The 23,860-nt window shown below is 50.4% G+C and overlaps 1 protein-coding gene across 5 annotated transcripts; it reads right to left on the bottom strand.

Moving 5' to 3' along the window:
* Nucleotides 1-370: 370 nt before the first annotated feature.
* TRIM46 (tripartite motif containing 46) lies at nucleotides 371-23,410 on the bottom strand. Of its 5 annotated transcripts, none has more exons than XM_073608730.1 (10): nucleotides 23,238-23,409; nucleotides 18,298-18,541; nucleotides 15,390-15,733; nucleotides 15,161-15,304; nucleotides 14,115-14,210; nucleotides 12,243-12,496; nucleotides 11,299-11,420; nucleotides 6,121-6,420; nucleotides 4,877-5,174; nucleotides 371-827 (listed from the first exon to the last, which is right to left on the bottom strand). In XM_073608730.1, exons 1-10 carry the CDS (start codon nucleotides 23,358-23,360, stop codon nucleotides 449-451), a joined length of 2,304 nt encoding a protein of 767 aa, XP_073464831.1. In that variant the 5' UTR covers nucleotides 23,361-23,409; the 3' UTR covers nucleotides 371-448. The 5 variants fall into 5 exon arrangements, with proteins under 5 accessions (XP_073464831.1, XP_073464835.1, XP_073464832.1 ...); XM_073608734.1 differs by having other exon boundaries at nucleotides 18,463-18,541; XM_073608731.1 differs by lacking the exon at nucleotides 23,238-23,409 and adding an exon at nucleotides 22,604-22,684.
* Between the last annotated feature and the right edge of the window lie 450 nt (nucleotides 23,411-23,860).

Genomic DNA, 23,860 nt, shown 5'->3' with positions numbered 1-23,860 from the left:
CATCCTGTGCAGGTCACATACACATAGAAAAGGGAAGACGTTCCCTACAAAAAAGTTCTCTCTCAAATAAAAAGTGCGTAAAAATCATTGGCGATGAAGGACTGCGCTGGGACTGGGGGGGGGGGTGTAACCCTGTTACTGGGGGTCAGGGGGGGGTCACAGTGGGTCCAGCCCAGATTGAGGGGGGGACAGAAGGGCGGTCAGACGAAGACGGTGAATGAACGTGTTCCCATGATGCAATGTGTGGCACATCGAACCCTTCCTAGTCCATCTGTCTTGGCTTCCTTCCGATCTTGAACCGCAGAGCGCGCCCCTGGTGGGTGTTGGCGGTCGGGCGCCCTGGCGGCCATTTCTTGTGCTAGGTTGAATGGGCACAAAGGGCTGCAGGTTTGCCCCCCCAGAGGGCACTCAGTGACTCGGCCTCTCCCTCTATGCTAGTCTATGGGGGTCACTCCGCCTTGCTGAAGCCGCTTATCGTCACCTTGCGCTCGTGTTTGATGGTGACCAGTTCCTGCAGCTGGAGGGCCCCGCCGCCGATGAAGCAGAACGCCGGGCACACGGGGCCCGAACAGTCCACGCTGCCCTCCCACAGGCCGCGGTGGGACACGGCGTCGAAGAAACCCACGCGGCCCTTCTCATAGTCGAGGCAGACACCCAGGCGTGGGGGGAGGGGCATGGTACATCCGGTGGGGTCCCGGGAGGTGGGCGGAGAGCCGTGCGGCTGCAGAATCTTGCCCATGCCGATCGTCAGGAAGCAGAAGGATGGAGACACGTCCATTGTGGCGTCTTCTGCTCCCGAGTCGTGTCCGCTGTCCGGGTCATAGCGGCTGCCGGAGAGAGAAAAGAAGATAATATTCAAACTATCAGCGCTATATAAATCCTGTATAATAATAATAATCATCCCATACACCATGACACACCGATCAATATCTCATCTTTACCCATCAATATATGATCCATACCAATCAATATATCATCTATACCAATTATATCATCTTTTCTTATCAATATCTATAATAATCAATATGTCATCTTTATCCATCAATATATCATCTATACCAATCAACATCATATTTAATAATCAATATATCATGTCTACCTATGAATATCATCTATACCTATCAATATATCATCTATTCCAATCAATATATCATTATACCAATTAATATATTATTTACCCTGATATACATATATCATGTATACCTATCAATATAATCTATACTAATCAATATATCATGTATACCTATCAATATACCATTATACAAATTAATATATTATTTACCCTGATATACATATATCATGTATACTAATCAATATATCACCTATACTGATCAATATATCATTTACCCTGATTAATATATCATCTATACTAATCAATATATCATACACAGTGAGTAAAATAAGTATTTGCTCCCCTTAGTAGTTGGTGGAGAAACCCTTGTTGGTGATCACAGAGGTCAGACGTTTCTTGTAGGTGGTGATCAGTTTCCACACATCTCAGGAGGGATTTTGTCTTCTTTACAGATCTTCACTAAATCCTCGAAGTTTCATCTCCTCCATACATTTTCTATAGGATTAAGGTCTGGAGTCTGGATAGGCCACTCCATGACCTTCATGTGCTTCTTCTGGAGCCCCTCCTTTGTTGCCTTGGCGATATGTTTTGGGTCATTGTCATGCTGGAAGACCCATCCATGACCCATCTTCAGTGTTCTGGATGAGGGAAGAAGGTTCTCCTCCAAGATCTTACAATACATGGCCCCGTCCATTGGACCCTCAATGCGGCAAAGTCGGCCTCAGGAAGACACATGTAGAGGAACATCTGAAGTCTACCAATCAACATCTAAATGATTCAGAGAAGGATTGGGGGAAAGTTCTGTGGTCAGATGAGACCAAAATTCAGATCTTTGGCATCAACTCGACTCGCCGTGTTTGGAGGAAGAAAAATGCTGACTATGACCCTAAGAACATCATCCCTACAGTCACACATCATCCCTACAGTCACACATCATCCCTACAGTCACATCATCCCTACAGTCACACATCATCCCTACAGTCACACATCATCCCTACAGTCACATCATCCCTACAGTCACACATCATCCCTACAGTCACACATCATCCCTACAGTCACATCATCCCTACAGTCACACACCATCCCTACAGTCACACACCATCCCTACAGTCACACCCCATCCCTACAGTCACACACCATCCCTACAGTCACACATCATCCCTACAGTCACACATCATCCCTACAGTCACATCATCCCTACAGTCACATCATCCCTACAGTCACATCATCCCTACAGTCACATCATCCCTACAGTCACACACGGAGGTGGAAACATGATGATTTGGGGCTGTTTCTCTGATAAAGGTTCAGGCCGACTTTGCCGCATTGAGGGTCCAATGGACGGGACCATGTATTGTAAGATCTTGGAGGAGAACCTTCTTCCCTCATCCAGAACACTGAAGATGGGTCATGGATGGGTCTTCCAGCATGACAAAGACCCAAAACATATCACCAAGGCAACAAAGGAGGGGCTCAAGAAGAAGCACATGAAGGTCATGGAGTGTCCTATCCAGTCTCCAGACCTTAATCCTATAGAAAATGTATGGAGGAGATGAAACTTCGAGTTGCCAAGAAACCTTCAGGATTTAGAGAAGATCTGTAAAGAAGACAAAATCCCTCCTGAGATGTGTGGAAACTGATCACCACCTACAAGAAACGTCTGACCTCTGTGATCACCAACAAGGGTTTCTCCACCAACTACTAAGGGGAGCAAATACTTATTTTACTCCATTTATAACATTTGTATTGTGTGATTTTTCTGGATTTTTGATTGATATTCTGTCTCTATCATATAAAATACACCTATGATAAAAATTATAGACCCTTCATTTCTATGTAAGGGGGCAAAACTTACACAATCTGCAGGGGAGACAGACCCGGGAACTCAGCACAAGGATGGTGAGAACCCCTCATAATGGGCACAGCGGGTGTACAGACCCGGGAACTCAGCACAGGGATGGTGGGAACCCCTCATAATGGGCACAGCGGGTGTACAGACCCGAGAACTCAGCACAAGGATGGTGAGAACCCCTCATAATGGGCACAGCGGGTGTACAGACCCGAGAACTCAGCACAGGGATGGTGAGAACCCCTCATAATGGGCACAGCGGGTGTACAGACCCAGGAACTCAGCACAGGGATGGTGGGAACCCCTCATAATGGGCACAGCGGGTGTACAGACCCGGGAACTCAGCACAGGGATGGTGGGAACCCCTCATAATGGGCACAGCGGGTGTACAGACCCAGGAACTCAGCACAGGGATGGTGGGAACCCCTCATAATGGGCACAGCGGGTGTACTGACCCAGGAACTCAGCACAGGGATGGTGGGAACCCCTCATAATGGGCACAGCGGGTGTACAGACCCGGGAACTCAGCACAGGGATGGTGGGAACCCCTCATGACGGGCACAGCGGGTGTACAGACCCGGGAACTCAGCACAGGGATGGTGAGAACCCTTCATAATGGGCACAGCGGGTGTACAGACCCGGGAACTCAGCACAGGGATGGTGGGAACCCCTCATAATGGGCACAGCGGGTGTACAGACCCGGGAACTCAGCACAGGGATGGTGGGAACTCCTCATAATGGGCACAGCGGGTGTACAGACCCGGGAACTCAGCACAGGGATGGTGGGAACTCCTCATAATGGGCACAGTGGGTGTACAGACCTGGGAACTCAGCACAGGGATGATGAGAACCCCTCATAATGGGCACAGCGGGTGTACAGACCCGGGAACTCAGCACAGGGATGGTGGGAACTCCTCATAATGGGCACAGCGGGTGTACAGACCCGGGAACTCAGCACAGGGATGGTGGGAACCCCTCATAATGGGCACAGCGGGTGTACAGACCCGGGAACTCAGCACAGGGATGGTGAGAACCCCTCATAATGGGCACAGCGGGTGTACAGACCCGGGAACTCAGCACAGGGATGGTGAGAACCCCTCATAATGGGCACAGCGGGTGTACAGACCTGGGAACTCAGCACAGGGATGGTGGGAACCTCTCATAATGGGCACAGCGGGTGTACAGACCCGGGAACTCAGCACAGGGATGGTGAGAACCCCTCATAATAGGCACAGCGGGTGTACAGACCCAGGAACTCAGCACAGAGATGGTGGGAACCCCCAGGGCCATCTTTAATATTGATTGGACCCTGGGCAAAACTTTTCTTGGGGCCCCCCTATGCAATTTTGCTCTCCACCTGCTCTGAGACATAGAATAAATAGCAGCTAGACTCAAAATCAGTTTACTGAATCAGAACAGGCAGCTATTGCGATTGGTTGCCAGAGGTTACAGTGTATCATTAGCGCTCACTGACTGGTTGCTAGAGGTTACAGCACACATTACGGCTCACTGATTAGTTGCTAGAGGTTACAGCACATGATTTCTGCTTGTTGATTGGTTGCTAGAGATTACTGTGGATATGACCTCAGGGGGGAATGATATGCATATTAATGCCGCTGGCCGCTCCTATTTACATATGAATGCCGGTTATTTACATGTAAACACAGGGTCTGCAGGTGAGTCATCTGTACACAACAATAGGGCAGAGCTGGGCAGCATTAGTACCAGCACTTCACACTGAGATATTGGGACACAGCACAGGACTAAAACCTCAAGGGACGAGGGAAATTAAACCAGGATAGTTGGCAATATGAGACAGCTGCTTTGGGCCCCACAACAATGACAGGGCCCAGGGCAGCTGCCCCTTTTGCCCTGCCTTAAAAACGGCCCTGGGAACCCCTGATGATGGGTGGAAAGGTGGAATGTGATGATGGTGGTGGGGTTGGCGCTCTCACCTCGGGCTCACAACGTCTTGTGGCATCTGGAATAACTCCTGCAGTTTGCTCTCCTGGCCGACGCCCACCTTCACCACGTAGGAGCTGGGGTCCACCGTGCACTCCCAGTAGTAGCGGCCCTGAGTGATGGCGACGTCCCCGAGCACCAACTCCATGGAGACGTGGCAGCTGGTCATCAGGCGCTCGGCGGCAAACAGCATGGGGACCCCCGGGACGCTGCGCACTGCCCGCCGGTCCTTGCTGACCACCAGGCGGTCCCTCGGGAAGCCGCAGCTGCTGTCCAGGAAGAAGTTTAGCACTGCCGAGAGAGAGAAGAGTTAAGGTGAGCATAAGGGTTAGGGTTAGAATTAGGGTGAGCATTGGGGCGACCATTAGAGTTAGTCTAAGAGTCAGAGTTAGGGTGGGAGTTAGCCTAAGAGTCAGCCTAAGAGACAGGGTTAGGGTGGGAGTTCGGGTGGGAGTTAGGGTTAGGGTGGGGGTTAGGGTGGGGGTTAGGGTGGGGGTTAAAGCTATGGTTAGCATTAGGGCTAGTGTTAGGGTTAGTATTAGTGTTAGACTAAGGGTTGGAGTTAGGAGCAGCATTAGAATTAATTAAAGTTTTAACATTAGGGTTAGGATTAGGAGCAGTGCTTGGAGTAGTGTTAAGGTTAGGAGTAACATAGGAATTAACCTTAAAGCTAGTAATGTCCTTAGGGTAGGAGTGGTGTTAGGATTAATAGAAGCTTTAGGAGCAGCATTATGGATAGAGTTACTGTTAGGGTTAGAAGTAGTATTAGCATTAGTGTTAATGATATCATTAGGTTTTATCTTTAGGGTTAGGCTGGTGTTAGGGTTAGGTTGGTGTAAGGGTTAGGTTGGTGTTAGGGTTGTATGTAGGTTGGTTTTAAGGTTAGGTTGGTGTTAGGGTTAGAGGCGGTATGGTGTTAGGGGTATGTTAGTGTAAGGGTTAGGAGGTAGGTAGTTGTTAAGGTTAGGTTGGTGTTAGGGTTCGAGGTAGGTTGGTGTTAGGGTTAGGTTGGGGTTAGGGTTAGGGTTAGGGTTAGGTTGGTGTACTGTTACCATTAGTGTTAGAAAACAAAGTTGTGTGATTTTTGTATAGACAGTTCCCGTGTTTTCCTCCAGGGAGCGCTGTGTGTGGAGATGGTGGTGGGACAATGAGACATAACTGATGATTCTGGTCTCCTAGCTCTTCCTAGGATCCTGATTGGTAGAAATCCTATAATGAAGGAAGTGATGGGCTGTACCTGGAGCGGGTGGAGTGTGCAGGTGGATGTCCTCGCTGTATTCCCCGTAGCCGGCCTTGTTGTAGCCTCGGACTCGGAGAACATACACGCTATCAATGTCGGGGCCCTCTAGGATGGTGCTCAGGCTCCATATCTCTTCCCGCCGTTGCCATAGCTTGAGGGTCTTGTGTTTGGGGTCTGTTTTGCGGTACTCCACCGTGTAGTGCCAGGCGGGGGCGGAGTCCTGGGGGAGACGCCAGCTCAGGTAGATCTGGTCATAGGCGTAGGTACGCTGGGTGTCGATAACAGGAGCGTCTGGAGCTGAAGGGGGAGGAAGGAGAAAAGTAAGAGAGGATGGAGAGACGATGGATGGAGGTGGAGCGAGCAAAGTGGGAAAACAGGGAGAAGTCCATGCTGAGAGAGGGAGAGAGACCTCGTTACTGCAGATCAGAGAACGAGCAGAAGGATGCAGGCATAGAGTCAGTCCAAGGAGCCTGGAGAGTCAAGAGGAGATGAGGAGAGGAGGATGCAGGAGATGAGGAGAAGGGGAAGGAAGAGGCGAGGAGATAGGGACCAGCAGATGGGAGGAGCAGAACACAGGAGAAAAGGAGCAAAGAACACAAGAAATTAAGAGATGAGATCACGGGAGACGGGGAGAACACGGGAGACGGGGAGGACACGGGAGACGGGGAGGACACGGGAGACGGGGAGGACACGGGAGACGGGGAGGGCACGGGAGACGGGGAGGGCACGGGAGACGGGGAGGGCACGGGAGACGGGGAGGGCACGGGAGACGGGGAGGGCACGGGAGACGGGGAGGGCACGGGAGACGGGGAGGGCACGGGAGACGGGGAGGGCACGGGAGACGGGGAGGGCACGGGAGACGGGGAGGGCACGGGAGACGGGGAGGGCACGGGAGACGGGGAGAGCACGGGAGACGGGGAGAGCACGGGAGACGGGGAGAGCACGGGAGACGGGGAGAGCACGGGAGACGGGGAGAGCACGGGAGACGGGGAGAGCACGGGAGACGGGGAGAGCACGGGAGACGGGGAGAACACGGGAGACGGGGAGAACACGGGAGACGGGGAGAACACGGGAGACGGGGAGAACACGGGAGACGGGGAGAACACGGGAGACGGGGAGAACACGGGAGACGGGGAGAACACGGGAGACGGGGAGAACACGGGAGACGGGGAGAACACGGGAGACGGGGAGAACACGGGAGACGGGGAGAACACGGGAGACGGGGAGAACACGGGAGACGGGGAGAACACGGGAGACGGGGAGAACACGGGAGACGGGGAGAACACGGGAGACGGGGAGAACACGGGAGACGGGGAGAACACGGGAGACGGGAAGAGCACGGGAGACGGGGAGAACACGGGAGACGGGGAGAACACGGGAGACGGGGAGAACACGGGAGACGGGGAGAACACGGGAGACGGGGAGAACACGGGAGACGGGGAGAACACGGGAGACGGGGAGAACACGGGAGACGGGGAGAACACGGGAGACGGGGAGAACACGGGAGACGGGGAGAGCACGGGAGACGGGGAGAGCACGGGAGACGGGGAGAACACGGGAGACGGGGAGAACACGGGAGACGGGGAGAGCACGGGAGACGGGGAGAGCACGGGAGACGGGAAGAGCACGGGAGACGGGAAGAGCACGGGAGACGAGGAGGACACGGGAGACGAGGAGGACACGGGAGACGAGGAGGACACGGGAGACGAGGAGGACACGGGAGACGAGGAGGACACGGGAGACGAGGAGGACACGGGAGACGAGGAGGACACGGGAGATGAGGAGATCATGAGAGATGAGGAGATCATGAGAGATGAGGAGATCATGAGAGATGTGGAAAACACAGGAAATGCGGAGTGGAGAAAGCAGGTGATCAGGAGAGGGGGTCATTAGGTGAAGAGAAGGGGGGGTCAGGATATTGGGAGAGAGAACATGGGAGATGAGGAGAGAAGGGGAGATCGAAGGAGATGGGAGGATGGGGGAAAAGGAAAGGAGAAAACATTAAGAGGAGAGGGGAACACCGGAGGTAAGGAAAAAAGAACACAAGAAATAGAAGATGCAGGAGATGAGGAGAGGAGGGTGGAAGAAATGAGGAGAGAAGGACAAAAGCAAAGAGGAGAACACAGTAGATGAGTAAAGAAGATCACAGGAGATGGAGAACAGAATCCATCATATGAAATAAGGAAAGAATGGCTGCAATGGAGGAAGAAGGTGGAACAGATGAAAAACAAAAAAGTTGAGTCCTGAAGATAAGGGAACAGAGAATGGAGATGAGACAGAGAATAGAGGTGGAGGATATTGGGTGGAGATGGGACAGAGGATGACAATGGAGGACACACGATACACACAGAAGAAAGGGATTGAAGAAAGAAGGTGATAGTGCAGAGGGAGGAAGGAGTATGGATATCAGAGATAGAGGATAGAAGAGAAAATTGACCTGGAGAGGATGAAGATGAAGGGAAGTGGATAGAAAGGGCTGTGAGAAAAGGAAGAAGATGGAGAACGAAGGGTGGAGATGGAGGATGTTGGGTGGAGACAGGACATAGGATGTGAGTGGAGGTGGGACAGAGGATGAGGATGAAGATGGAGGATATTGGGTGGAGACAGGACATAGGATGTGAGTGGAGGTGGGACAGAGGATGAGGATGAAGATGGAGGATATTGGGTGGAGACAGGACATAGGATGTGAGTGGAGGTAGGACAGAGGATGAGGATGAAGATGGAGGATATTGGGTGGAGACAGGACATAGGATGAGGGAGGAGGTGGGACAGGGGATGAGGATGAAGATGGAGGATATTGGGTGGCTATGGGCTATTGGATGCGGATGGAGATGGGACAGAGGATGAAGATATAGGATATTGGGTGGAAATGGAACAAAGGATGAAAATGGAGGACAAACAATAGAGCAAAGAAAGGGATTGAAGAGAGAAGTGGATAGTGCAGGGGGAGAGCAGAGTATGGATATCGGGGGTAGAAGATAGACCTAGAGAGGATGAAGATGAAGGAAAGTGGATGGAAAGGGCTATCAGAAAAGGCATTCACAAGAAGAAGATGGAGAACAAAGGGTGGAGATGGAGGATATTGGGTGGAGACAGGACATAGGGTGGAGGTGGGACAGAGAATGAGGATGGGGATGAAGATGGGACAGAGGATGAGGATGAAGATGGAGGATATTGGGTGGAGATGGGACAGAGGATGAAGATGGAGGACACACAATGGAGCAAAGAAAGGGATTGAAGAGAGAAGGTGATAGTGCAGGGGGAGGGCAGAGTATGGATATCAGGGGTAGAAGATAGAAGAATAAATTGACCTAGAGAGGATAAAGATGAAGGAAAGTGGATGGAAAGGCGTTCACAAGAAGAAGATGGAGAACAAATGGGTGGAGATGGAAGATGGTGGTCAGAGAAGCAGGAAAGAGGATGGATATGGAGGAGATGAAGGAGATGAGATGGAGGACAGAGGATGAAGATGGAGGAGAGAAAAAGATGATGGAGGACAAAATATGGAAATGGAAGAGAGGATAAAGATAGAGGTCAAAAAGGTAGAGATGGAAAAGAAGATGACGATGGAGGTCAAAGGGTGGAGATGGAAGATGGTGATCAGAGAAACAGGAAAGAGGATGGGTATAGAGGAGATGAATGAGAGGTGATAGAGAACAGAAGAGAGGAAGATGATGGAGGACAAAAGATGGAGATGGAAGAGAGGATGAAGATGGAGGTCAAAAGGTAGAGATGGAAAAGAGGATGAAGATGGAGGTCAAAGGGTGGAAGAGGATCAAAGTGAATCTCATGGAGAGAGGAAAAGATTGGGGGGGGGTAGGTTAGAATTATCCTAAACATAGAAGAAGAAGATAAAAGTAAGTCAAAGTGGAGGCCATCTTGGAACAGGAGGGTGGAGTTTCCCCTTAGCGGTGGGTGGGGACAAGGACAGGGAAGGAGGAGAAAGGGGAGGTCAAAGCCTCGGATGAGGAGACTAGATTGATAACTTGCCTCTTCTGTCTCCTTGACTTGGAGGTCACACTGAGAGGCCTACAAACAGAGAGAGGGACATGTGGATCTGCAATGGGCTACGTCTGGGCCAGTAGCGCCCCCTGCAGGAGGCAGCAGGACTCTCAGCCTGCATGAACAATCCAATACAGCCTGCTGGTGGTATACTGTGAACGCAGCACGCCATTTAAAGGGCCACTCCACCATGAATCCATATGTCAGTGATGGGTGGGTTCCAGAAGGACAGATAACCCCCCCGGGGTCTTCTCTCTCTTGGGGACGCTGGTCTCCTGATGAGGCCACCTCTCAGTGATGGATTTTTTCAGGTGGACACATCAGGAGTGAGACTTCCTGATTGGTGGAGGCAAAGCTGACATATGAGTTTTTGGTGGAGTGACCCTTTAATGTATGACATCATAGTATATATAAGGCTGAAGCTTCCCCCCCCATCCAGAACCCTTTCATATATACAAAGTATACAGCGCCGACCCCGTCATAGAAGAGTCAATCTACAAACATCTCCGTCCTTCCGATACCAAATCCCGAATCCCACAATCGATTTCCTCTCTCCTGATTGGATCTTCTCAAGGGGGGAGGGGAGGTCTCCTCCAATGAGAGGAAATCAATACTTCTAATATGGAAAGATTCCACCCTACAGAGCAGTACAAGGGAGGGTCAGCTGTGTATGGGGGGTGGGGGATATCACCTTCCCTACAGGAAGGAACGCTTTACAGTAAGAGTATTAGGAAGGGCTCTTTATAGTAAAAGCTGTAGGAAAGGGTTTATTACAGTAAGAGCATTACGAAGGGCTCTTTATAGTAAAAGCTGTAGGGAGGGTTTATTACAGTAAGAGCATTAGGAAGGGCTCTTTATAGTAAAAGCTGTAGGAAGGGTTCATTACAGTAAGAGCATTAGGAAGGGTTCTTTATAGTAAAAGCTGTAGGGAGGGTTTATTACGGTAAAAGCATTAGGAATTGGCTTTGGCTGCGTGTTTTTGAGGGAGGAGTTTCTGATTGGACGGTATAGAAGGGTCACATAAGGTGAATGTAGGGGCACTGCAGACATGTCAGCACACCAGATGGATGGATCGGGGCCTTCCTGGAGATCTTTGTGTCAGTGTAGCACCCCTCATATTGGATTAGACTCTCTGTAGTGTTTTCACTCTCTGGGGGGGGGGATGGGAATTACCTCGAACGAAGTTGAGTTCGGTCAGCAGCTTGAGCTCTCTACTGACGTCCAGCTTGAATGGTGGCAGAGGGACGCACGCCGCCAGGCGGAAGGTCTGAACGGAGTCGATGGCTCGGATGATCCTGAGGAATGAAAAGAGGACATTAGAGGAGAAATGGGGGGGGGGAGGGGTCTATAATTCTTCCATCTCACAATTTTTATTGGCTTCCGCCTGACATTGAGCGTCGCTGCTGTGTGTATTATCATTGGGTGAAGTGAGGGTGCCCAATCGGTGGGGGGTGAAGTGAGACCGACCAATCGGTGGGGTGGTGGGTGAAATGAGGGCGCCCAATGGGAGTGGTGAAGTGAGGGCGCCCAATGGGGGTGAAGTGAGGGCGCCCAATGGGAGTGGTGAAACGAGGGCGCCCAATGGGAGTGGTGAAACGAGGGCGCCCAATGGGAGTGGTGAAACGAGGGCGCCCAATGGGAGTGGTGAAACGAGGGCGCCCAATGGGAGTGGTGAAACGAGGGCGCCCAATGGGAGTGGTGAAACGAGGGCGCCCAATGGGAGTGGTGAAACGAGGGCGCCCAATGGGAGTGGTGAAACGAGGGCGCCCAATGGGAGTGGTGAAACGAGGGCGCCCAATGGGAGTGGTGAAACGAGGGCGCCCAATGGGAGTGGTGAAATGAGGGCGCCCAATAGGAGTGGTGAAATGAGGGCGCCCAATGGGAGTGGTGAAGTGAGGGCGCCCAATAGGAGTGGTGAAATGAGGGCGCCCAATGGGAGTGGTGAAATGAGGGCGCCCAATGGGAGTGGTGAAATGAGGGCGCCCAATGGGAGTGGTGAAATGAGGGCGCCCAATGGGAGTGGTGAAGTGAGGGCGCCCAATAGGAGTGGTGAAGTGAGGGCGCCCAATAGGAGTGGTGAAATGAGGGCGCCCAATGGGAGTGGCGCCGGTCCTTACCGCTCATGCAGTTGTTTTGCGGCCAGGACGAAGCACGGTTGTTCCGTCTCCTTCATGACTTCATGAACATAAGAGACCAGCCCGGAATTCTCCAGCAATGTTTGGCGCTCCCACACCTGAGACTCCAGAACACAGCGCCGCTCCCTCTGCCGCTCCGCAATGTCCCGGCTCAGAGCCGCCTGCTTATCATCCAGAGCCGAGCGCAGAGCTCCAATCAGCTGCAGAGCCTCTTCCTGAGCCTTCCCTCCGTTCATCTGTAGGGGGCGACGTCTCCGGTTATTGGGGGAAATATCAATACCTTATACTGTGATTATAAAGTGATTATTGAGCAAGAATGGGGGTAATTATTGATTGGTTAGAGGGTAGTTATTGGGCAAGTATGGGGGTAATTATTGATTGGTTAGAGGGTAGTTATTGGGCAAGTATGGGGGTAATTATTGATCGGTTATAGGATAGTTATTGGGTAAGTATGGGGGTAATTATTGATCGGTTATAGGATAGTTATTGGGCAAGTATGGGGGTAATTATTGGGCAAGTATGGGGGTAATTATTGATCGGTTATAGGATAGTTATTTGGCAAGTATGGGGGTAATTATTGATCGGTTATAGGATAGTTATTGGGCAAGTATGGGGGTAATTATTGATCGGTTATAGGGTAATTATTGGGCAAGTATGGGGGTAATTATTGATCGGTTATAGGGTAGTTATTGGGTAAGTATGGGGGTAATTATTGATCGGTTATAGGATAGTTATTTGGCAAGTATGGGGGTAATTATTGATCGGTTATAGGATAGTTATTTGGCAAGTATGGGGGTAATTATTGATTGGTTAGAGGATAGTTATTGGGCAAGTATGGGGGTAATTATTGATCGGTTATAGGGTAGTTATTGGGTAAGTATGGGGGTAATTATTGATCGGTTATAGGATAGTTATTGGGCAAGTATGGGGGTAATTATTGATCGGTTATAGGGTAATTATTGGGCAAGTATGGGGGTAATTATTGATCGGTTATAGGATAGTTATTGGGCAAGTATGGGGGTAATTATTGATCGGTTATAGGGTAATTATTGGGCAAGTATGGGGGTAATTATTGATCGGTTATAGGATAGTTATTGGGCAAGTATGGGGGTAATTATTGATCGGTTATAGGGTAATTATTGGGCAAGTATGGGGGTAATTATTGATCGGTTATAGGGTAGTTATTGGGTAAGTATGGGGGTAATTATTGATCGGTTATAGGATAGTTATTTGGCAAGTATGGGGGTAATTATTGATCGGTTATAGGATAGTTATTTGGCAAGTATGGGGGTAATTATTGATCGGTTATAGGATAGTTATTTGGCAAGTATGGGGGTAATTATTGATCGGTTATAGGGTAGTTATTTGGCAAGTATGGGGGTAATTATTGATCGGCTATAGGGTAGTTATTGGGTAAGTATGGGGGTAATTATTGATCGGTTATAGGGTAGTTATTGGGTAAGTATGGGGGTAATTATTGATCGGTTATAGGATAGTTATTTGGCAAGTATGGGGGTAATTATTGATCGGCTATAGGGTAGTTATTGGGCAAGTATGGGGGTACTTTAAACTTTTTTCTATTCTCGGTCCCTGGTGTCAGGAGGGGTACAGGGGTTGCAGGGAGGAGGGAGGAGGGGATAACTTGTGCATCGTCACCCCCCCTCACCCCATTGTACGTCCAGATTGGGGAAAATTATTTGCCAATTTCTGAGGACAAATGATGGATGGCAATATCTTATTCATTGTCCAGTTTCCCTCACCCCTCCCCACACCAATACTATTATATTGATAATGATGTACAGTGATCAGCGGGTATTGGGGGGTATCTAATAGGAGATCCCGGTCAGTTCTCACCTCGGTTTGCTTTATACTCTCCTCCAGTTCATTGATCTGCCCCTGAACAACGTGCTGACTGCCCAGGATGTACCCCAAACTCTTACTGAGCTTCTCCTGCAACACACAACCGGATTATATCATCACCCAATCACACACAACGTCCTTCTATCATCACCCAATCACACACAACGATGGAATATAATATCATGTATGACAGTTTTATAGATCATCTCATGTAGAAACAATATAAACCGATACAATATTGTAACATAAACATATATATAGTAACATCATAATATCATGGAATACATCATTATTACATTATAAAGTATAATCTCATGTAGAACAATATAACCTGAACATACATAACAGTTGAAAATAAGAAACTACCCAGAAATATAATAGAAAAATAACAATGTAATATAAGACACATTGTAATATAATATATTGTAATAGATCATCATAACCTGAAATACAGAGACTGCGCTTATTATATATTATATTACATCAGTGTATAGAATGTCCTAAAACACAACAATGTATCGAATCATTTTATATTGTATTATAATACGGTTACATTGTAAACACCTAACATTTTCTTATGTATAGTATTATATTATCCTTCAAACACAATATACAGAGACTGTATTTATATATTATATTATATTATATTATATTATATATTATCCTTCAAATACAATATACAGAGACTTTATGTATATATTATATTATATTATATTATCCTTCAAACACAACATGCAGAGACTGTATTATATATTATATCCTATTACACTGTCTTTTATGTTTTGTTGTACTATTTATATATTATTTGTGCATTTGTATTATGCGTTGTTATATTCTTTATATATATTATATCCTATTGCGCTCTATTTTGTTTTGTTATATTATTTTATATTCCTCTTTTTTTTAAGTCTATTTTTCTTAGAAGACGAAGAATAAAGTCTGTTTTATACTTCTTATTAATGAAGTCCCCTCCCCAATCGATTGATTATATTTATTATACTCTGAATAGACAGTATATAATGGCGTGGCGTCCATCTCACCCGTAGTGCCTGGTAGGCACTGATGATGGGGGTGATTTTGTGCCCGCTGTGGGTGCGGCGCACTCGGCAGATCTGGCACACCAGGCGCTGGCAGGTCTTGCAGTACAGGTGGACCTCCTCCTTGTGGTCGGGGCAGGTCAGGCCCTGTGGTAGAGAAAACAAAGATGGAGTCAGAGGCGTTCTACGCCCCCCAGACGTGGGCCCTTCGGCGTCCACCCCCCGCTCTCACCTTGGGTTTGAAGGTCAGGGTGGGCGGCGTGGGCTCGTGTTGGGCCTTCTGGGTGCCCCAGGGGTGGTAGAGTTTGAAGCACTCGTTGCAGAAGCTGGCCCGGCACTCGGTGCAGCCCTTGCTGGCCTCCTGCTGGGGGGGTTTGCAGAATTGGCACATGATGGCCGTGCTGATGTTGACCGTCTGCCGGTAGCGCTCCACCACCCGCTCCAGGGTCAGGTTCCGGAACAGGTTGCCCAGCCCCCGCTCCCCGAGGTCCACATCATGCTGGCAGGACGGACACGGGAAGAGGACCATCTGTGGGTGGGCAGGGCCGCGTTTCCTGCCAGGATAGGTGCCAAATCCTGCCGGGGAGAAAAGAGACAACCGGGACATGATCCTCTGTGGCCAACAGATCTGAGTTCTCCAGGGACATCATCCATGAGATAAGAGGACTCATTGTACATGGAGGGGCGTCCTTCAAGAGTGTCTGATATCTGCTGGCTTGTTAGAAGATGGAGGTCTATACATGGGCCAATCATCACCAGACCGTCCTCTGACTAACCCCTAACCCTAAAGAAATGGAGTCTACCAGAACTTACCGGAGAGAATCCCTGGAGACGGTCCAACTGACACCCCTCAAGTAACCAAAACTTCCGCTGTTCCTTAAATACCCCTTAATGACCCCCCTCCCACCACCACAGCTTACCCCAATATCTTCTCCTTGTCTTCTGCAGTGACCACTCATGTCTCCTCCTCATTCCCCTCATTGATCCCCCATATCCCCTCCTCATTGCCCCCATTGGTCCACCATATCCCCTCCTCATTGCCCCCATTGGTCCACCAGATCCCCTCCTCATTGCCCCCATTGATCCCCCATATCTCTTCCTCATAACCCTCATTGATCCCCCATATTTCCTCCTCAATCCCCTCATTGACCCCCCCATGTTTTCTCCTCATTTCTCTCAGTAACTCCCCCATCTCCTCATTACAGTCACTGTACCCCCATAATTCCTTCTCATCCCCCTCAATGACCCCCCCATATCTCCTCCTCATTCCCCTCATTGACCCCCCATATCTCCTCCTCATTCCCATTCCCCTCATTGATCCCCATATCTCCTGCTTTCCCTCAGTAAGCCCCTATATCAGGAACCCTCCATATTTCCACCACATTCTTCTTAAGACCCCCCCCATAACTCACCATTCCACTCAGGGATTCCCCACGTCTTCATCTTGTTCCCCTCATTGATCACCCATATGTCCTCCTCATTCATCCCCCATATCTCCTCCTCATTCCCCTCATTGATCTCTACCGTATCTCCTCCTCATTCCCCTCATTGATCCCTCGTATCTCCTCCTCATTCCCCTCATTGATCCCCCATATCTCCTCCTCATTCCCCTCATTGATCCCCCGTATCTCCTCCTCATTCCTCTCATTGACCCCCATATCTCCTCCTCCATCCTCTCATTGACCCTCCATATCTCCTCCTCATTCCTCTCATTGACCCCCCATATCTCCTCCTCATTCCCCTCATTGACCCCCATATCTCCTCCTCATTCCTCTCATTGCCCCCCCATATCTCCTCCTCATTCCTTTCATTGACCCCCCATATCTCATCCTCATTCCTCTCATTGACCCCCCATATCTTCTCCTCGTTCCCCTCATTGATTCCCATATCTCCTCCTCATTCCCCTCATTGATCCCCCGTATCTCCTCCTCATTCCTCTCATTGACCCCCCATATCTCCCCCTCATTCCTCTCATTGCCCCCCCATATCTCCTCCTCATTCCCCTCATTGACCCCCATATCTCCTCCTCGTTCCTCTCATTGATCCCCATATCTCCTCCTCATTCCCCTCATTGACCCCCCATATCTCATCCTCATTCCTCTCATTGACCCCCCATATCTTCTCCTCGTTCCCCTCATTGATCCCCATATCTCCTCCTCATTCCCCTCATTGATCCCCCATATTTCCTCCTCAATCCCCTCATTGACCCCCCATGTTTCCTCCTCCTTTCTCTCAGAAACCCCCACATCCCCTTATTACAGTCAGGATCCCCCCAGATTTCCTTCTCATCCCCCTCAATGACCCCCCCATATCTCCTCCTCATTCCCCTCATTGACCCCCCATATCTCCTCCTCATTCCCATTCCCCTCATTGATCCCCATATCTCCTGCTTTCCCTCAGTAAGCCCCTATATCAGGAACCCTCCATATTTCCACCACATTCTTCTTAAGACCCCCCCATAACTCACCATTCCACTCAGGGATTCCCCACGTCTTCATCTTGTTCCCCTCATTGATCACCCATATGTCCTCCTCATTCATCCCCTATATCTCCTCCTCATTCCCCTCATTGATCTCTACCGTATCTCCTCCTCATTCCCCTCATTGATCCCTCGTATCTCCTCCTCATTCCCCTCATTGATCCCCCGTATCTCCTCCTCATTCCCCTCATTGATCCCCCGTATCTCCTCCTCATTCCTCTCATTGACCCCCATATCTCCTCCTCCATCCTCTCATTGACCCCCCATATCTCCTCCTCATTCCTCTCATTGACCCCCCATATCTCATCCTCATTCCTCTCATTGACCCCCCATATCTTCTCCTCGTTCCCCTCATTGATCCCCATATCTCCTCCTCATTCCCCTCATTGATCCCCCATATTTCCTCCTCAATCCCCTCATTGACCCCCCATGTTTCCTCCTCCTTTCTCTCAGAAACCCCCACATCCCCTTATTACAGTCAGGATCCCCCCAGATTTCCTTCTCATCCCCCTCAAATCTAATCCCCCTCATATGTCCTCCTCATTCCTCTATGGCCCCTCCCCCGGCTCAGCATCCAGCGTACAGAGCCATCACATATGTCTGTCTTTCACCATTCCTCAGGGGCGGGATGGACCAGGACAGGGGGTGGGGCGGCACTCACCTGATTTGACGAGCCGCTCCTGCTTTGGCACTACCCTCCTGCCCATGCGGGGGCTGCGGGCGGAGGGGGAGGAGGCCGGCGAGTTGGGCTCGGAGTTGGGGTCACAGACGTACCCCCTCTGGAGGAGGATTTCGCTGGCACACACATGACACACGTTGTGCTTACATGGCAGGATGACGGGGTGCTTGTACATCTCCTTACACACTGGGCACAAGAGCTCACGCTCCATGTTCTTCATACTGGTCTGTGAAGAGAGAGAGAACATGCCAGGATTACCATCAATCCAATTCAATGGAGCTACAGAGGCTGGGAATGCTAGGTGATGACATCACAATTCCCTACAGATTATAAACACTGCTGTGTGATGACATCATTGTAAAGTTCTCTTCCCAGAATCCTCGGTGTGATGTGCCTATTGGTTATGCTAAGTATACAAGCTAATAGAAGGGGATAATTATGGCCACCAAGTGTCGCCAACTGCCGGGTCTGAAAACCGATATATAACGGCTCCGTACAATTTCATTAGTAAAGGCATCATCCCACAATGAACATAGCATGAGACATGAGGGCCACACTAAGTCCCATCACTTCCATGAGGGCTCAACAAAGTCCTTCCACCACCATGAGGGCTGCACTAAACCCAACTACCACCATGAGGGCTGCCATAAGTCCCAGCACTAATACCCACCACTGCCATGAGGACCACACAATCCCCCAAATCATAATGAGGGCCACATTAATCCTCACCACCACCATGGGGACCACACTAAGCCTTGCCACTATCACGAGGGCAACACTAAGCCTTACCACCACCACCACAAGGGCTACACTAATCCCCACCACTTCCATGGGGGCCACACAAGCCTAAAAATCACCATGGGGACCACATTAATCCTCACCACCGCCATGAGGGCCACATTAAAGCCCACCACATCCATGAGGAACACACTAAACCTTACCACCACCATGGGGGCCACACTAAGCCCCACATCTATGTGGACCACACTAAGCCTTACCACCACGAGGGCCACACTAAGCCCCACCACATTCATGAGGACCACAGTAAGTCTTACCACCAACATAAGGGCAATACTAAGCGCCACGATTGCCATAAGGGCCACACTAAGCCTTACCAACACCATGAGTGCAATAGTAAGCCCCACCATATCCAGAGGATGACACTAATGCCGCGTACACACGAGTGGAATGTCCGACAGAAAAAGTCAGACGGGAGTTTTTAATCGTATATTCCGATCGTGTGTAGGCCTCTTCGGACTTTCTTTTTCGAAAATTCTGACGGATCTAGAAATGGAACATGTTCTAAATATTTCCGACGGAACCAATTCCTATCGGGAAAATCACTCATCTGTATGCTGTTCCGAAAACCAAAAAACGATGCATGCTCTGAAGTACGAGATGGAAGGTATTGGCTACTGGCTATTGAACTTCCGTTTTTCTAGTCCCATCGTATGTGCTGTACGTCACCGCGTTCTGGACGGTCGGACTTTGGTGTGATTGTGTGTACAGTTTCAGCGGAATTCCGTCGGAACTCCCTCCGAAAAACCTTCAGAGTTTATTCCAACGGGAAAACCGGTCGTGTGTACATGGCATAAGTCACACCACCACCATGAGGGCCACACTAAGCCTCATCACAACCATGAGGGCCACACTAAGCTTCACCACCACTATGAGAGCAACATTAAGCCCCAACATATCCATGAGAACCATACTAAGCCCCAACACCACCAAGAGCGCCACACTAAGCCACACCACCACCAAGAGGTCCAAACAAAGCCTCCAAACCACCACCATTAGGGCCACACTAATCCTCATCACCACCATGAGGACCACACTATGCCCCACCCACACTATGAGAGCAAAACTAAGCCTCCCCATTGCTGTGAGGTCCAAAATAAGATCCATTACCACCATAAGGGCCACAGTAAGCCCCACTAGGCACATGATGACCACACTAATCCCCACTATGGACATGAGGAGCACACTAAGCCCCACCATAACCATAATGACCACACTAAGCCCCACCACCACCATAATGACCACACTAAGCTCCACCACTACCATGATGACCACTCCAAGCTCCATCACCACCACGATGATCACTCTAAACCCCACCATCACCATAATGGCCACACTAAGCTCCACCACCACCATGATGACCACACTAAGCCCCACCACCACCACCATAATGACCATACTAAGCTTCACCATCACCATGATGACCACACTAAGCTCCACCATGATGACCACACTAAACCTGACCACAGCCATGTGAGTGCAGGATGGATGAAGCCCTCTGAAACAAAGTGGCCATTGGGCGCATTCCCACATCCACCCCCCACGAGGACACGGCCTTAGAGGGAAAATAAGAAACACGGACCCCCCTGCGCCATTCTCCTCCTAGCACCCCCCACCACCATGATGACCACACTAAGCTCCACCACCGTGATGACCGCACTAAGCTCCATCACCACCATGATGACCACTCTAAGCTCCACCACCACCATGATGACCACTCTAAGCTCCACCACCACCATGATGATCACACTAAGCCCCACCATCACCATAATGGCCACACTAAGCCCCACCATCACCATAATGGCCACACTAAGCTCCACCACCACCACCACCACCACCACCATAATGACCATACTAAGCTCCACCATCACCATGATGACCACACTAAGCTCCACCACCACCATGATGACCACACGAAGCCCCACCACCACCATAATGACCATACTAAGCTCCACCATCACCATGATGACCACACTAAGCTCCACCACCACCATGATGACCACACAAAGCCCCACCACCATCAACATGATGACCACTCTAAGCTCCATCACCACCATGATGACCACTCCAAGCTCCACCACCACCATGATGATCACACTAAGCCCCACCATCACCATAATGGCCACACTAAGCTCCACTACCACCATGATGACCACACTAAGCCCCACCACCACCATAATGACCACACTAAGCTCCGCCACTACCATGATGACCACATGAAGCCCCACCACCACCATAATGACCACACTAAGCTCCGCCACCACCATGATGACCACACTAAACCTGACCACAGCCATGTGAGTGCAGGATGGATGAAGCCCTCTGAAACAAAGTGGCCACTGGGCGCATTCCCACATCCACCCTCCATGAGGACACGGCCTTAGAGGGAAAATAAGAAACACGGACCCCCCTGCGCCATTCTCCTCCTAGCACCCCCCACCACCATGATGACCACACTAAGCTCCACCACCGTGATGACCGCACTAAGCTCCATCACCACCATGATGACCACTCTAAGCTCCACCACCACCATGATGACCACTCTAAGCTCCACCACCACGATGACCACTCTAAGCTCCACCACCACCATGATGACCACTCTAAGCCCCACCATCACCATAATGGCCACACTAAGCCCCACCACCACCATGATGACCACACTAAGCTCCACCACCACCATGATGACCACACGAAGCCCCACCACCACCACCATAATGACCATACTAAGCTCCACCATCACCATGATGACCACACTAAGCTCCACCACCACCATGATGACCACACGAAGCCCCACCACCACCATAATGACCATACTAAGCTCCACCATCACCATGATGACCACACTAAGCTCCACCACCACCATGATGACCACACAAAGCCCCACCACCATCAACATGATGACCACTCTAAGCTCCATCACCACCATGATGACCACTCCAAGCTCCACCACCACCATGATGATCACACTAAGCCCCACCATCACCATAATGGCCACACTAAGCTCCACCACCACCATGATGACCACACTAAGCCCCACCACCACCATAATGACCACACTAAGCTCCGCCACTACCATGATGACCACATGAAGCCCCACCACCACCACGATGACCACACTAAGCTCCACCAACACCATGATGACCACACTAAACCTGACCACAGCCATGTGAGTGCAGGATGGATGAAGCCCTCTGAAACAAAGTGGCCACTGGGCGCATTCCCACATCCACCCTCCATGAGGACACGGCCTTAGAGGGAAATTAAAAAACACGGACCCCCCTGCGCCATTCTCCTCCTAGAACCCCCCAAGGTGTTATGTCATTGGTCATCGGAGGATTATAATGAGCGCGTTGTGACCTCACCATCATACAGAGATAAAAGTCCCATCATCTCCCTCCCAGGTATATCACACGTCCTCCCCTCCCCCCTGGGGGCATTATATCGGTCCCTGCGTCACGCCCTCCCGGGGGTCCCTCCCTGTCTGCTTCACCTTGTTCCCTCTCCGAGCTGCCATGTCCTCCCAGGTTGTCATAGAGAGGGGGAGGGGCTCTGCAGCTCCTTCTCATCTCCAGGAAAATGGAGGATGCAGTTGCCGTGGCAACCACTAGATGTGCTGCAGCTTCAGCGACGGCTGAGGAGGGGGGGGGGGTACGGGACCGCCGCGGCTCTACCAGCGCTCCCCTCCCCCCCCATCGCTGTACGTTTCTAGAGATAATAACATACAACGTAACAAATACAAAGATCACAACGTATCATTGAATCACCTGTGTGATCCTGGATCGCCCTCGCCGACAGACCCCCCCCTTACCTACCCACCCCACCGACGTACCCCCCCTTACCTACAGACCCCCCCCCCCACCTACAGACCCCCCCCCTCACCTACCCCACCGACGTACCCCCTTTACCTACAGACCCCCCCTTACCTACAGACCCCCCCCCCCCCTTACCTACCTACCCCACCGACGTACCCCCCCTTACCTACAGACCCCCCCTTACCTACCCCACCGATGTACCCCCCTTACCTACAGACCCCCCCCCCCCCCTACCTACCCCACTGACCGCAGAGCACGCTGCATGCCTACACATGATGTCTGCCCCCCTCCCCCCACACACATGTCACTTACACTGATCCGCACCAAGGCGTCCATGATGGAGGTGAACGCCTGAAGATCATCTCCCTGAGCCATCCTCCTCACCGCCACCGACCCTCTTCTAGAGGAGAACACTACCGAGGAACCAAGGATCATCCACCGAGGGGGGAGGGGAGGAGGATACAGGGAGCATGAGCAGTACGAAGGAGGAGAGGACCAGACCGAGGAACCACCTCCAACCATCCAATCCTACCCTACACAGTACAACTTCTCCATCCAATCCTACACAGTACAACTTCTCCATCCAATCCTACCCTACACAGTACAACTTCTCCATCCAATCCTCCTCTACACAGTACAACTTCTCCATCCAATCCTACCCTACACAGTACAACTTCTCCATCCAATCCTCCTCTACACAGTACAACTTCTCCATCCAATCCTACACAGTACAACTTCCATCCAATCCTACCCTACACAGTACAACTTCTCCATCCAATCCTCCTCTACACAGTACAACTTCTCCATCCAATCCTCCTCTACACAGTACAACTTCTCCATCCAATCCTCCTCTACACAGTACAACTTCTCCATCCAATCCTACCCTACACAGTACAACTTCTCCATCCAATCCTCCTCTACACAGTACAACTTCT

Source organism: Aquarana catesbeiana, linkage group LG13, assembly GCF_042186555.1.
Source record: "Aquarana catesbeiana isolate 2022-GZ linkage group LG13, ASM4218655v1, whole genome shotgun sequence".
Lineage (NCBI taxonomy): Eukaryota > Metazoa > Chordata > Amphibia > Anura > Ranidae > Aquarana > Aquarana catesbeiana.
This window is presented reverse-complemented; position numbering and strand designations above follow the sequence as displayed.